The 13,469-nt window shown below is 40.6% G+C and overlaps 1 protein-coding gene across 2 annotated transcripts; it reads right to left on the bottom strand.

Annotated features, from left to right (window-relative positions):
• Nucleotides 1–7,419: 7,419 nt before the first annotated feature.
• Nucleotides 7,420–11,682, bottom strand: LOC119319194. Of its 2 annotated transcripts, XM_037593679.1 has the most exons (5): nt 11,218–11,681; nt 10,385–10,541; nt 9,084–10,249; nt 8,260–8,316; nt 7,420–7,744 (listed from the first exon to the last, which is right to left on the bottom strand). In XM_037593679.1, the coding sequence occupies exons 2-5, from the start codon at nt 10,417–10,419 to the stop codon at nt 7,731–7,733; spliced, it is 1,272 nt and encodes a 423-aa protein (XP_037449576.1). In that variant the 5' UTR covers nt 10,420–10,541; nt 11,218–11,681; the 3' UTR covers nt 7,420–7,730. The 2 variants fall into 2 exon arrangements, with proteins under 2 accessions (XP_037449576.1, XP_037449575.1); XM_037593678.1 differs by having other exon boundaries at nt 7,420–8,316; nt 11,218–11,682.
• Nucleotides 11,683–13,469: the final 1,787 nt, after the last annotated feature.

Here is a 13,469-nt window from a genome sequence, read left to right as displayed (position 1 = left end):
TAGAAGCACCTATCTCCCCACAGCTGCGGCAGGGGAGGATTGTTAGGGTTTGATTCGGAGGGGGGAATCTAGCTAGGGTTTACTTTTACTACTAGGGAAAAATTAAGAAGAGAAAAGAAGAACGGAGTTACTAGTTTAGATGGAGAGAGAGAGGAACGAATAGATTGGGTTGCCAGACCTCGAATCGCCGGTGGGTGGCTGTCGGAGACGGGGCGGTGGGGTGAGGTCGCCGGCGGCTCCGCTCCTCCTTCCTCCTCTCAGCAATTTTTTTTTAGAAACTTCTCCAGTCCGCAGCTGAGAGTGGGAGTGGGGAGCGACCACTATAGTAAGCATAATTTTTTTTTGTGAGATAATTTCATTTTTGGAAACCGTGGTTTTTAGAAAAATCATGATGTTTGTTGAAGCATAAATATTTTCTTTCCATTTAAATAACTTGACTTTAGGAACTATTTTTTAGTTTCTTCATTTATTTTTATTTTTTTAACACAAGAAGGCGCCAAGCGCCAAGATATCATTCATCTCAAAAGCATAGTACAACGTGTATTACATATCCCTGGAGTTGAAAGTTATGAAGATAAAGCAAAGTTGGGCAAAGAGAATTGCTTTGAGAGGAATGAGTACAGCACTACAGCTAAGGACAGAGTCTACTCTTGAGTTGAGAACCTGATGAGCACAATCATGAGCTATTCCATTGATGTTCCTGTTAATATGGTAAACAGCAGTCTGGATAGAAAAAGTGTCCTAAAGAAAATTGCTAATTGGAGTGCGACACATCCAGTTGATCGAGTCATCATTGATTTTCCTGTAAGCAGCCATCTTGGCCAACAAGAGATTATCCGTGAAGAAAGTATTCTTTATATGCCAAGCATGTTATTATGCTTCTTCCAATTGATGTACCACCAACACAGCAAGATTCACAAACTACTTAACCAGTACAGAGTTTCAACTACTTTACTTAAATTTTTGATTTTTGTGTAGTATTATGTTGTAATGAACTAATTGACCAATACACAGTAGTCTATGAGTGAATCTATCTCTCTTTCTTTTTTCGCGATGGAGACTGAATTGAGGTATTCAACGTATGCTGTTGAAGACTGCATGAACAAGAAAAAAAATTCTACAAGGTCAGGTCGAGTGCAGGCTACGACATTGTGAATGTCATGTCGAGTGCAGGTCAGGTCGAGGTATTCAACGCATGACGTATATTTTCCTTGCACATCGGAAACCTTTTTTTATAAATGTTTAACAAATTGTCAAACATGATTAACATTTTTTGGAAATATATTTGTTTGATGGCTACTTTTTTCCATGCACGTTGTACATTTTTTGTATACATCTAAAACATTCTCTTTATACAAGTTTAATATTTTTTAAATGCGTGACTAATATTCTTTTCAAATATATGTTTTGATGCCTAATTTTTGTATGTGCATTGTACATTTTCTGTATACATGATGGACATTTTTTAATGTATTTTTAACATTTTTCAGACAATAATGTTTTTTTTGAAAATATATCTTTTGGTGCCTACTTTCTTTCCATGCACATCCTACATTTTTTCGCATACATCTGAAACATTCTTTCTATACATGTTTAATATTTTTAAATAAATTAATGTTTTTTTGAAATATATGCCTTGATGCCTACTTTTTGTATTTGCATTTTACATTTTCTGTATACATAATGGGATTTTTTTTATAAATGTTTTTGAAAAATTAAAATACATGACTAATTTTTCTCAAATATATAGGTTTTGATGTCTAGTTTTCTTTGAATTTCCACCACCTGGAAAAAAGAAGCGCCACCATGTGACATTGTAACAACAATATAGTACTACATGCGACCATCAGAAATTTCCCCCATATATATAGGTTGGTTAGCGGATAACACAAAATCACAGCATGAAAGGCCCACCAAATAACCGCATTATAAATAAAAATAAAACACACTCTATCATCTCCCCACCTGCCAAACTAAATATTCCGCCAGCCAAAAATATAAAGGGGTATTGGATTTGTTGAAATTCAAATTTCTTTGAATTTCACCAAGTTCAGAGCAAAAATATCGGCATCCACAATATTAAAAAAAATGAAAATTCATTTCATGATGAATTTAAAATTTTGATTTGATATTATGGATTATGATATATTTCTCTGTAAATTTGATCAAACATAAAAGGTTTAACTTTTCAAAAAAGTAACATCTTATATTTTAAAACAGAGTGATTATTTTTTGAAGAAACTCGACAACACCAATGACGCAGCAAAGCGCGTCCGACCCTTCTAGTATGGGACTAAATCCCATCTATAATTCAACAATCCATCATGTTATGAAACCTCACGTAAATCCCATCTATTTTGTGAGAAGGTGCACAAAGAACTATAGAAATTTCACATGAAGTTGGAGTGGATGAATGTTTAACTAGTACAATCCACATAGGAACAATCATAATGATTTAAAATAAGTATTCTCTGAATTGAAAAGGCCTTTAAGGGCATACTGTTATGGTTATAATCTACTATCTCTGTAAATAGTGACCTAAAACGTCTTATATTTATTGCAAAGGCTCGGATTGTGAGAATATGATTATGTCGTAATTGAACTATAGTGCCTCTGTATATGTTATTTGAAATTCCAGTTTAATTGATTCTGATTATGTCGTAATTGAACTATAGTGCCTCTGTATATGTTATTTGAAATTCCAGTTTAATCGACTCTGGTAGTTCATTGCTGCAATTTACATATTTAATCTTCATTACTGCAGTTTCTTTCTATAAACTGGTTCATATCTTATAGTCTAAAAAACTGGTTCATATCATTATCGGTACTGACTCAGCGAAAACTTTTCATGATCTGATATGGATCTCAATTCTGATTATTTGTGAAAAGTATTCTAGCTCTGATATGGATCCATGTTCTGATTTTGTGTGAAAAGTTTTCTTTCGTAACTTTTCTCTTTACTACTGAAATGGATATTTTGCTCTGTTTTGATGACCCCTAGAGATGCACAGCTCCATTTTGATGACTCCATCACCAGGGAGCTCTTGGTTGCACTGCAATCAGGGAGGCCTTGTCAACTCGCTGATGCCACTTAACCTCTATGGTCTCTCATTGCTCAAGATGGATAGTTTTGTGCAGGTTTGGCCTCAACCACTTCTTCCTGTCCTACTGCTACATTTGGACCATGACACTCAGTTCTAGCAAAACTATTGTAAAGTTGCAGGCCAGACCTGTGAAATCCGAGGCTTGTCACAGGATGGTGTTCATGGTCTATAAGCTTTTGAGATGTTGTCTTGGCTCCTCCTTTACAAACAACATTTATGATGATATGCCTCTAAGGGTTGTAGTTAAGAGTTGATGAGTGTTGTTTTCCATGCTATTCTTTGTCCCTTGTGCTGGTAGTTGAGAGGAGGGAGAAGGAGAGAGAGATGGAGGGACATCAAAGAGGAGTGTGGTAACCACATAGGAAGACACGGTTATGTTGCAGCCAGTAGAGACGTGGTTTTGTGTGCAAGTCAATGCAAACCTGCCGTTGTGATGGTTGGGGAGCCGAGGTAGCAGCAAGCAGTGCCTTTACGCTGGATCATGTAGTCTGGTTGTGGGTGGTCAGAGCTCATGGACCTGTCTTCCCCTTGGGTGTGGGCGAGTCACACACAACACCGGGTGTTTACTTTCCTTCAGTGAATTGAAAGCAAAAAAAGAAAAACATGAGGAATGTTTGTTTGTCCATGTTGCGCGATCCTGATCATGTTAGTTTGTGAAGAAAAACAAAACACCATGTCACTGTAATGCTTTAAATATTTTATATCTTTTAGTTGTTTATTTTAGAACAAACCTTAATTCAGCAGGGTGTTTCAAGGTGAGACATCCTTGATGATCGTTGTTTTCTTTAGATCATTATCACCCTATTTAAAGTGAATACATCAGAGTTGTGTTTAACTATGCTTTATTTTTTCTTTATGTGACCTATATTTTGTTCTGCTTGAATTTCTATCAAGGGACGGAGTTTGGTTTCATGCATCTTGAAACAAAGCTTCCAGTCGGGCGGCGTCCCACTTCACATTTTGCTAAGGTGCTTCCATGGTTTCTCCAGTCTCTCAAGCGCAGCATAGCCTGCTTGCATGACTTTTTCCTTGCTGCTCGCGCTGCCCCTATGTACAACAACACTGTTCTGATGATCTCTCCTGCTGACACTGATCTCCCATCTCCTCATCTTATGCGCCATCTCTGTGCTGGTTGATCAGTGGCACTAGACGTTGATGCTCACGCCGTTGTCAGAAACGCACTGTGCTACTCAACCCGTGAGTATTACTTTGCTCCTCCACTGATGGTATTAGAGTTTTCAGTTAAACTGGTCGAATTAGATGCCTTGCAAATTTGTTGCTTCCATGAGATCTAGGTACATAGGTGGAAATTGTAGTGTTACTTATCTTTTGTCGATCATGAAAACCCATAGTAGTCAATGTTTCTGTGTTTTGTATGCATCTATCTGGTAATTTTCTACAGATTGGGTACCATCTTTCTATGGACTGGCACGTATAAGAGAAGGTCTTGGTTTCTTGAAGCATTACATTTGTTGCTTCAGAAGATAATTATTCGATCTCGAGTGATCCGTGTACGAATGCGCTCTTGTTGATAGCAATCGAACCAAAACCATGGTTTCATCATTGATGGAATTTTTTTCTGCAAAAACTGTAATACTCCACTGTAGCTCCTTAATCTCCAAATTGCCATTGTCTGACTAAGCACTCCAACAATGACTTCATTTAATTGACAAACTAAAAAAATTCTAAGAAAAACTAACTTTTCTTCATGAAATTTGATAAATTTGGACGTTAGTGTTTAGGCTCGCCATTTTATGCATTTGAGTAAAAAAATCATTTATTCTTTGTAGTTTCTCAAACATCATACAGAAGGCTTAGTTTCTCATATTGATGATAATGAGGCTTGATTAAGCAGAAATGCTTTAATAAAGATTCACACTTCTATTGACAGGGTCTATTAATGAGTGGAAAAGTCAAGTTAGTGCATGTTCGAGTTCTCCACTTGCATTATTAAATGGGTGGCAGTTCAAGGTTTCAATTTCTATCACACTTTGTGACACTTCCTTCGGATTTCCTTTGATGAATTACCTTTTCACTCTGAGGTGTGACTGGTGAGTAGTTGTTTGACTTGGACATTTCATTCTCTAAAGCCGTAAGCACTTAACAGTTACTGTGTCCCTTTTAAAAAAATCAAATGTTCATAGGGAGCTCTATGTTTTTGCTTTGTGTTTAATTCCCTACACCAGATTTAGCTCAATCTAGGATATATTTCTTCTTGTATAATTAACTTTTGCATTCTAAGAATTCTACAGTTGTCCTTTAATTGGAATAGTTGTCTTTTCTCTTACATCCTTTCACATGTTTCAGCTTTTCTATTTTGGGTTATGTACTTTTGTTATGGAAAAAGTTATACTATATCCTTTCTTCCTCATTCCTGTACAAATAGTATTAATTGTGATTCATTTTTCTTGTGTCTGCAGGTCAGTCACTGTCAGGACCGACAAAGTGCATTTTAAAGATGACGAGGGGATGGGCTAGACCAATGTGTTTTAGACGTCAGAATTAGAATCGTGTGGGAGTTGTACATGTGCTTGTGTGTGTGTGTGTGTGTGTGTGTGTGTGTGTGGGCGTGGGCGTGTGCGTGGGTTATTTAATGTGCTAGTGAATCGTTCATACTGAAATATACTTCCTCCGTTCCTAAATATGTCTTTCTAGAAATTTCAATATAGACTACATACGGATGTATATAGACGTATTTTAGAGTGTAGATTCATTCATTTTTCTTCGCATGTAGCCCATACTGAAATCTCTAAAAAGAATTATGTTTAGGAACGAAGAGAGTAATTTTCAATCCCATCCGCCCCTTCTCGAAACTCTCCTGTTCTTCCCTATCTACTTTCAAATTTCTTTTCATCCTCGTGTGTTCTGATCCTCCCTAAACCTAAGTTAGCTCAACAGTTGGTATAATTAAAAGCTTTATTTTGGTCTGAATCATGCTTTCACTACACTTGATTGTACTGGTAAATTGATAAGTTCGCTAATCCTCTTTGGGTTCGATCAATGTTGGTTTGATTTATCGAAAGGCTGCGACCACTCCATTCAAACCCAATGCTCTGAATAGGATTCCAATAGTACCCATGAAACTATGGATGGCATGGGGGAGTGGTTGGTGGCCATCATCATGGTGCTCACTGAAGGTGGTGATCATTGACCAGGCATGCAGATTGACGTGCAAACCCAGTGTTGTGAGCAATAATCAAATTTGATGGTCCGTGGCAATGCACGGGCACTCAACTAGTGTTTGGTAAAGCATAAATATATTCTTTCCATTTTTTATTTTGTGATGCCTGACTTTGAAAGAAAAAAATCATGAATATCCTTATTTTTTGAAGTTTTCTACTTTTTTTTATTTTACTACACTTTCTTGTAATATTTCAAGGAGTTGTTTTTACACAAATTATATTTCTCAAAATTACCCACCACCTCCCCATGTTTCTTTCAATTTTGTCTATTTATAAATCCTATTTTGAACATTGATTGACCAAATAACTTGACTTTCAGAACCACTTTTTGTTCCTTTATATATCTGACATGACAAGCATGTTATTATGCTTCTTCCAATTCGTCTACCAGCAAGGTACGGTCGGAAGCAAAATGTCGCCTCACCGGTTGGCAGTCGCCATGGCTGCAGTGATCTTTTGTTTTTTCCTGGATAACTGACTTTGATGGGCGAGTGCCGCGAACGGCAAGGCCAAGATCTGAAAAACATCTTCAGTGTAATTCAGGACAATAAAAATCTCCATGGCAGATCCAAAATAGGACTAGCATTTAACAAAAAAAAACAGTAATTTTTTCTCCAGCCAAACAAAAACTCACAACACTCTTTCGATTAAGAGCCAAGCCACAAAACTCTTTGAAGTTCAAACAAAAACTGACAACATTTTTCTGATTTGTCTCCAAGAAAGGGCCAAGTCAGTCTCACCCAACTAGGGAAACATCAGTTAGACCACTAGCAACTGGGCATATACAACTGGGGCTCTAGCTAGGCAGTAAAACAGAGCATATACAGGCATTGTCTGCCTCTGCTGCAAGTGGTGATGTGAGCAGCATTATCACAATTACTCCCTCTGTCCCGGAATATAAGAACGTTTTTGACACTATGCTAGTGTTAAAAACGTTCTTATATTTTGGGACGGAGGGAGTAGATCACTAGCAAGACTCAGAGTTAGGGACTTCACAAAGAAACTCTGTAAAATGCCAGAGCCTACTGCTCATTGTCCATCCACCTTGCTAGTACCTCGCATCACAGAGCAAAGCATTAGCCGAACCAATTCCACGAGTCACTAATCAGGCACGCAAATTGACTGATGTCTGCTGATCGTAGATACTAATATTTATAAGAGTTCAGATGATTAAACCTGATAAGTTCACTTCACAGCCCGCGGTACCTAAAAGTAGAACAACCTACAGACTACATAGAGGAGACATCTCAGCATCGACCACACCACATGCCACAGCGTAGATATCAGATGATCCAACAGACTACATAGCAGGACAGTTTAAGCGTCGACCACACCATACAAAATAGAAGAACTTCACTACAACAACTAGCCATGGCTGCATCTAAGCAAAATTGAAGAACTTCCCTACGCCAACTAGCCATGGCGGTGTCTCAGCAACCCGAATTTAACTCTTAATACCTGCAGAACAATCAATGTCATCACAGTGAAACAAATTTATAATGCTCTCTCACAGCGGAACAAATTTTGTATGGTCCCCAAAAAAAGCATTAACTTAGCCGTAGTGCAGATTATACAAAAAAAATATCCATAGCTGAATCATCCCAGTACACAAGCTAATACTACAAACTGAGAACAACAATAAGGGAACACTTAGTTTGTACTGGCACCAATACGATGACGTGTTTTCAAGATTCTTGCTATATAACTACCTACATACGATCGCAGTAGAAACTACGAGATTGGTCACTCACCGCCTATCTTCTCGAGGCAAAACAAAATTGAACTTCCAAGATTGTCAGCTCATTCCAGATTTACTTTTGTGTGCCAAGCTATATGTGAGGCTCAAGTACAAAGGGAAAATGTCTGGTATCTCTACCCAAGTGTGTGCATCTTGAAAATGTAAGCATAGACTATGCACCATCTTATAAATTGGGTAACCACGAAAAAAAAGATACATGAAAAGGGAAAATTACCTAAGTTGTTTGACCAAGATAACACATTAGCCGCCCCTTTCCGCCCAACTCCCCTGCCTACAAGCAAAAGAAGCCCAAACCATATGAAAACTCAAAGAGAAGTTGAATCAAGGATAGTAAATGAAGCCACATCTATCGCCAGGTCCAAAGAAGAAAGGTAAAAAAATTTACATGTGCAGAGAAAGAAATCATCCAGAATTATTGTTGAGTGAGCTTTGTACAAGTTATGACCATAAGGTCAGAACAACATATGCACGGATTGAGAAACCAGAGTTCCAAAACAAGCATTAGATAGTATTACGTGAAATTAATGAACTAGTGCTACTCTTCGACAAAAACTAGAGCACATGGTATTATGAATTGAAGATTTTATCAAGATCGATCAAGGTAAATTTTAATCTTGCAAGGAAAAATAGTGAATAAGAAAACATATATAACAAGCTTTAAGCCGCCTCCAGATGTTCCAATTGCTTAATTATTTTAGATGCTTTCACTATCTCTTACTGCAGCTTTCCATTTTTTAGAAACCCTCTGATGAAAAGATCATTACAAGCACATAATTGTATCTAGCCTTTAGCAATGGCCAGGCACCAAAGCAATATTTGTATTCCTGTTCTAGCTTTAATGGAGCCCTGTAATAATAAGAAATTAGATCACCATACCAACAAAGAAACAAACAACATAATGTATTCTTATATATCGTTCAATCCGTAATCAAGGGAACAATGTTACGGCAATCATGTATCGAAAGTAACTGGAATGAATACGAGTGAAACAAACTAATTGGACTTTTTTGCTTGTACAATGTAGATAGGGGGTATAACCTGCAGTATAGAAATTCGTGTAGGGATAAAAGGTGTTGTGCCACATGTTTTTTCTTTTACCAATACGTTTGATTTGCATGGAGTCAAGTTGGACCATGAAGTTGCCAATCATCGTAGTGAGAACAATCACATTTGTGTCCTCATCATACCCCACGAAAAGTACATAATTCATTCCCCTTGGAAGCATCCCCTCCAGTGGAATAGTTTTCTGCAGCAACACCCATCCAACAACACCATCACAGTTAAATTTTCTCTCCCATAATTGGACAACCAGTCCTGACAAAACAGCGAGGCCAAGTCCACCGTCCTCCATCCGTAAGAGCTGAAAACACCTGTCGTCAACATGGTACTCTGCCGGCTTCTCGATCACATCAAAGCTCTGAATTTCGAAATCAAACACAAGGATATCACCTCCAGAAATCAACCAGCAAAGTGCATTCCCAACTAGGATGCTGGGCCTTGACGCAGAAATTTCATTTCTTATCGCGGTCGAGGAAACATCTCCCCAAACACCAGACACCGAGTCATAGACAGAACAAAATGCCTTCGTATTGTATCCACCCCCATAGACCAGAACCAATTTAAACGGGCTCGAGAAGCAATCTCCGTGAACATGCCCATCTTCGGCATCAGCGCATAACACCGTGCCGTGCCAGGTACAAAAACACCCCATAAAGGCATCATCCACCCACAGTGGAAAAGCCACGCTGCGCTGTTGGCCGGTGAGGGGGTCCCACACGACGGTATTCCGCTCATGCTTGTTGATTACGACAGCGAGGCCATGGCGGCAGCCCATGTATTCTGCGTGCTCTTTGTAGGGCGTGCTGCTCTTGGGCAGGGAGAAGCGAGCGGCAGGGATGCGGTCGGGCGAGTCCATGATGGGAGCAAAGCGGTTAGCGTACCCTTGGAAGAAGCCGAGCAGAGGAGGCTTCCGGTGGTGCTTGCGGAAGCGTTTGTGGAACACGGGGTCAGAGAGGATGCTGCCCCAGCGCTTGCATACGGCAGACGCGCGGGGCAGGGAGGACGGCTTCGGAGGGAGACGGACGAGGATCTCGATTAGGAGGTTGTCGTCACCGAGCACCTTGGACACGGAGCCGGCACCTTTGACCACGAAACGCCGCAGCCTCCTTCCGTCCACACGCGGCGAGCTGGGAATGGGACAGGCCCTGGCACAAAAAAGAAATCTGATCAATAAACACACGTATGCAAATAAGGGCAGTTGCCAGAATCAAACACACATACACAAAGTAGTGTAGTGCGCAAAAAAGGAAGAGGGAGAGGAAATGGATGGGGAAGCTTACCCTTGGCCTTGGGGAACCTCAGCAGGATACATCATCTAGTTACCACAGCACCTTCTCTTGTGCACCTTCTCTTCTTTTTTTGAGGCAAGAATGAAGGGAGAGCTGAGCTGAGTTAGTATACAGACTGTCTGTAAGCTAGACCAGCCCAATCCGTCAGCTACAAAGAGCATGAAACAGAAACAAAATATCATACTTCGAGCTTTGTTTATTTTTCTTACACACGGACAGCTAATAAATAAAGAGTCAAAAAAGTGTCCGAATGGAACCGAGACTCTATTTCAGGTAGCAAAGTGCCAAGCAATCTATTTGTGCAGCAGCAATACTAGGCTTCACTTTGCTCATCATCATATACTACATGATAAATGCTGGACATGGAAATGGCGCTGGCGCTAGGTAGGCAAGCAGCAGTTGAATAGCATTGCCAATTCACAGGCAGCATCAACATCACTATCTAAACTGCTAAATTTGACCACTTGCTACAGATATTAGGGCATATAATAATAATACTCTCTCCGTTCACTTTTGTAAGTCATTTCAGACAACTCAAAATGGGCTGTTTTGTACATTGTCTGAAATGTCTTCAAGGTCTTATAAAAGTGAACAGAGGGAGTAGTATAGATAAGCTAGCGAATCGCACAGCTATATGAATCCTACAACAATGTACGAGATGGAACCAGCGTCGACCATGCCAGCAGCCACAGCAAACAAAGACCTCTGCGAGCAGAAAAATATGTGCTTTAAACTGAACAAGAGCAAGCCCTCTACATATAAGTGTTCATTCAGTGTTTGACTGATCCTACCGGGAGAAGTCAGATCCCAAATCCACAAACTACCTTGTACTTCAGACGAGGGAGGATGGCTGTGGAGCGAGGCGGAGGAGGACCTCCCGGAGCAGGCCCGAGTCTTCCAGCGGCGAGGAGTGGCGGCGGCTCGTACTTGGGCGGTCCGAGATCCCCTTACGCGATGGTGAGCTAGGGTTCCTCCTAATGGCGAAGGGACGAGGAGAATCACCCAGGAATGCAGACCAGACCGAAACTGGGTCGGTTTAGGGGCGCTCGCCGTTCCTCCCGGAGGAGCCGTGCCGGAGCGCCGTCGTCGGTCGCCGGGAGGAGCTAGCCAGGGGTAGGTTTGAACGGCGGAGCGCGGAGGGAGGTCGGGGCAGATGCGATCTATGGAGGCTGGGGAGACGCCGGCGGGCGGGCGGGCGGACGGAATGCGGTGCCGGCGGGACGGGGGCGGCGGACGCCGGCGGTGCGGTATGCGGTCGGGAAGAGGCACACGGGCTGAGACTGGAGGACAGAGTGTTGACTCTGTTTCTTTTTCTGCCTTTCTTTTTCTTTTTTTGCCCTTCCTAGTGATCTATAAACGCTCTTATATTGCTTTACCGAGGTGAGACATTTCTAGTTGTCGTGTGCAAAGATATCAACATCTTTTCCATTTGGTAAGGAAAAGGTGATACTCTACTCGCCGTCGGTATCTTACACTTTCTAAATGATGGAAATGTGGTATTTAGCACGATGGCAGATCATATAGAAAGTGTTGCTTTAGTCGGCGCAAGAAAAAAAGTGGCATTTAAACGAGGGCTTTTATGGGGTGTCTCATAGCATCATGTAAGGAGTGTTGTTTCGCCGAATACCCCTCTGAGATGGGGTTTCTGTTATGCATGCAGTGCGAACAAACCCGATGACGATCGGTATCTATGTTCACATGGGAGCAGCTCAGCCGATAGTTTCATTTCTAATCATATTTTATATTTTGCTTAATATCATCCTCATTCTTTTTACCTATCTACTTGTCTTTTTTTTCAAGTATTCTTCATAGTTGTCTCTTTGATTCAACATCGTCGCCACCTCTCACTCATCATGTCCAACAGTCAGAGGAAGTGTTCCATCTTGCCATTGGTCTTTTAGCTAGAGTTAATATCATGGAACCACGGTAACCGGAGTCAAGGCTATAAAAAGACACAAGTTTCAAAAACACTTCATAATACAAATAAATTATGAAGGCCGAGCAATAGGGATGCAAGGACCAAACGGTGGAGGTAAGATGAGACATGACAGAAGGGCGGATCGAGACAGGCGCGGGGCTGATCAATACGTTGCTAGACGGATGAAGTCACATGAAGAGACGCACGGCGAGATGTGAGTTTGTTCCTTTTCTCCTCTCCGTATTGATTCTCGTTGATGAATTGCCACAAGGGTACCATCATCTCTTTAAACTTGGTGAGAAATCTCATAAAGGGTGTAAACTTGATATACCAATATGGTCATTAGGCCCAAATCTTTTTAAGGTGAAGATGTGAATTTTTAGCAAGGCGACAAACGAAACAACTCTACTTTGACGTGCACTACTACGAAGTGTTTCAATTAGTGCAATGTGCGGTGGGATGAGGAAGAGTGGGAGAAGGGGCTGTTGTTCCCAGACCTTTTTAATAAATAAAAGTTCAGTGATGATTCTAGACCACCATCAACGAAGGTTAATCGGTGACCAGGCCAAAGGAAAGGGGTCACGGTTATGGTCATATATCCAATGGTTTCAAACCTTCGCTCCACGGGGTTGCGATCCTCATCATTGGGCAAGGTGCCGAACCACATGGCATTTCTGATTGATTGAAGATACAAGAGCAAATCCAAAACAACTAACAACAACACAAGATTGCTATAACAGGATTATGAGCGTTGATATTTGATCCTTTCATAAAAAATCTAATATATTAGTAATATATGGTAACCTCCTTTTTACCTACACAACATTGTTAATATGCAGGTCCGTTTAGCAAGATAGTTCATCCTAAATACTATCTTTCTATATTCATTATACCTAATAATAAAGCGGCTATTGCTTCTGACGGTACGTCACTGAAATTGCCTCCAAAGTTGCAAAATATTACCCAGCGATGTCACTTATAAGTGATAAAAATACGTTTCACATAGGGGAATACACACCTGGGCCGGCCCGTGCAGTAGGAATCTTCTATATCACGCTTTGAAAGGTGGGAGAAGACACAACGTGCCTATTTGGGCCGGCCCATGTCCACGTGTCCTGTCTTTTAAATTTTGTTTTCTTTTTTTCATCTTCCTTTTCT

The sequence above is a fragment of the Triticum dicoccoides genome, chromosome 6A, assembly GCF_002162155.2.
Source record: "Triticum dicoccoides isolate Atlit2015 ecotype Zavitan chromosome 6A, WEW_v2.0, whole genome shotgun sequence".
NCBI classification, from domain to species: Eukaryota; Viridiplantae; Streptophyta; class Magnoliopsida; order Poales; family Poaceae; genus Triticum; species Triticum dicoccoides.
This window is presented reverse-complemented; position numbering and strand designations above follow the sequence as displayed.

Excerpts from the sequence above, each read along its gene's own strand:
- LOC119319194 (XM_037593678.1), bottom strand. The coding sequence starts at position 10,419 with ATGATGTATCCTGCTGAGGTTCCCCAAGGCCAAGG. Across the intron at positions 10,250-10,384 it reads GAGGTTCCCCAAGGCCAAGG|GGCCTGTCCCATTCCCAGCT; the intron begins GTAAGCTTCCCC and ends TTTTTGTGCCAG. Across the intron at positions 8,317-9,083 it reads CACGAATTTCTATACTGCAG|GCAGGGGAGTTGGGCGGAAA; the intron begins GTTATACCCCCT and ends TTTTGCTTGTAG.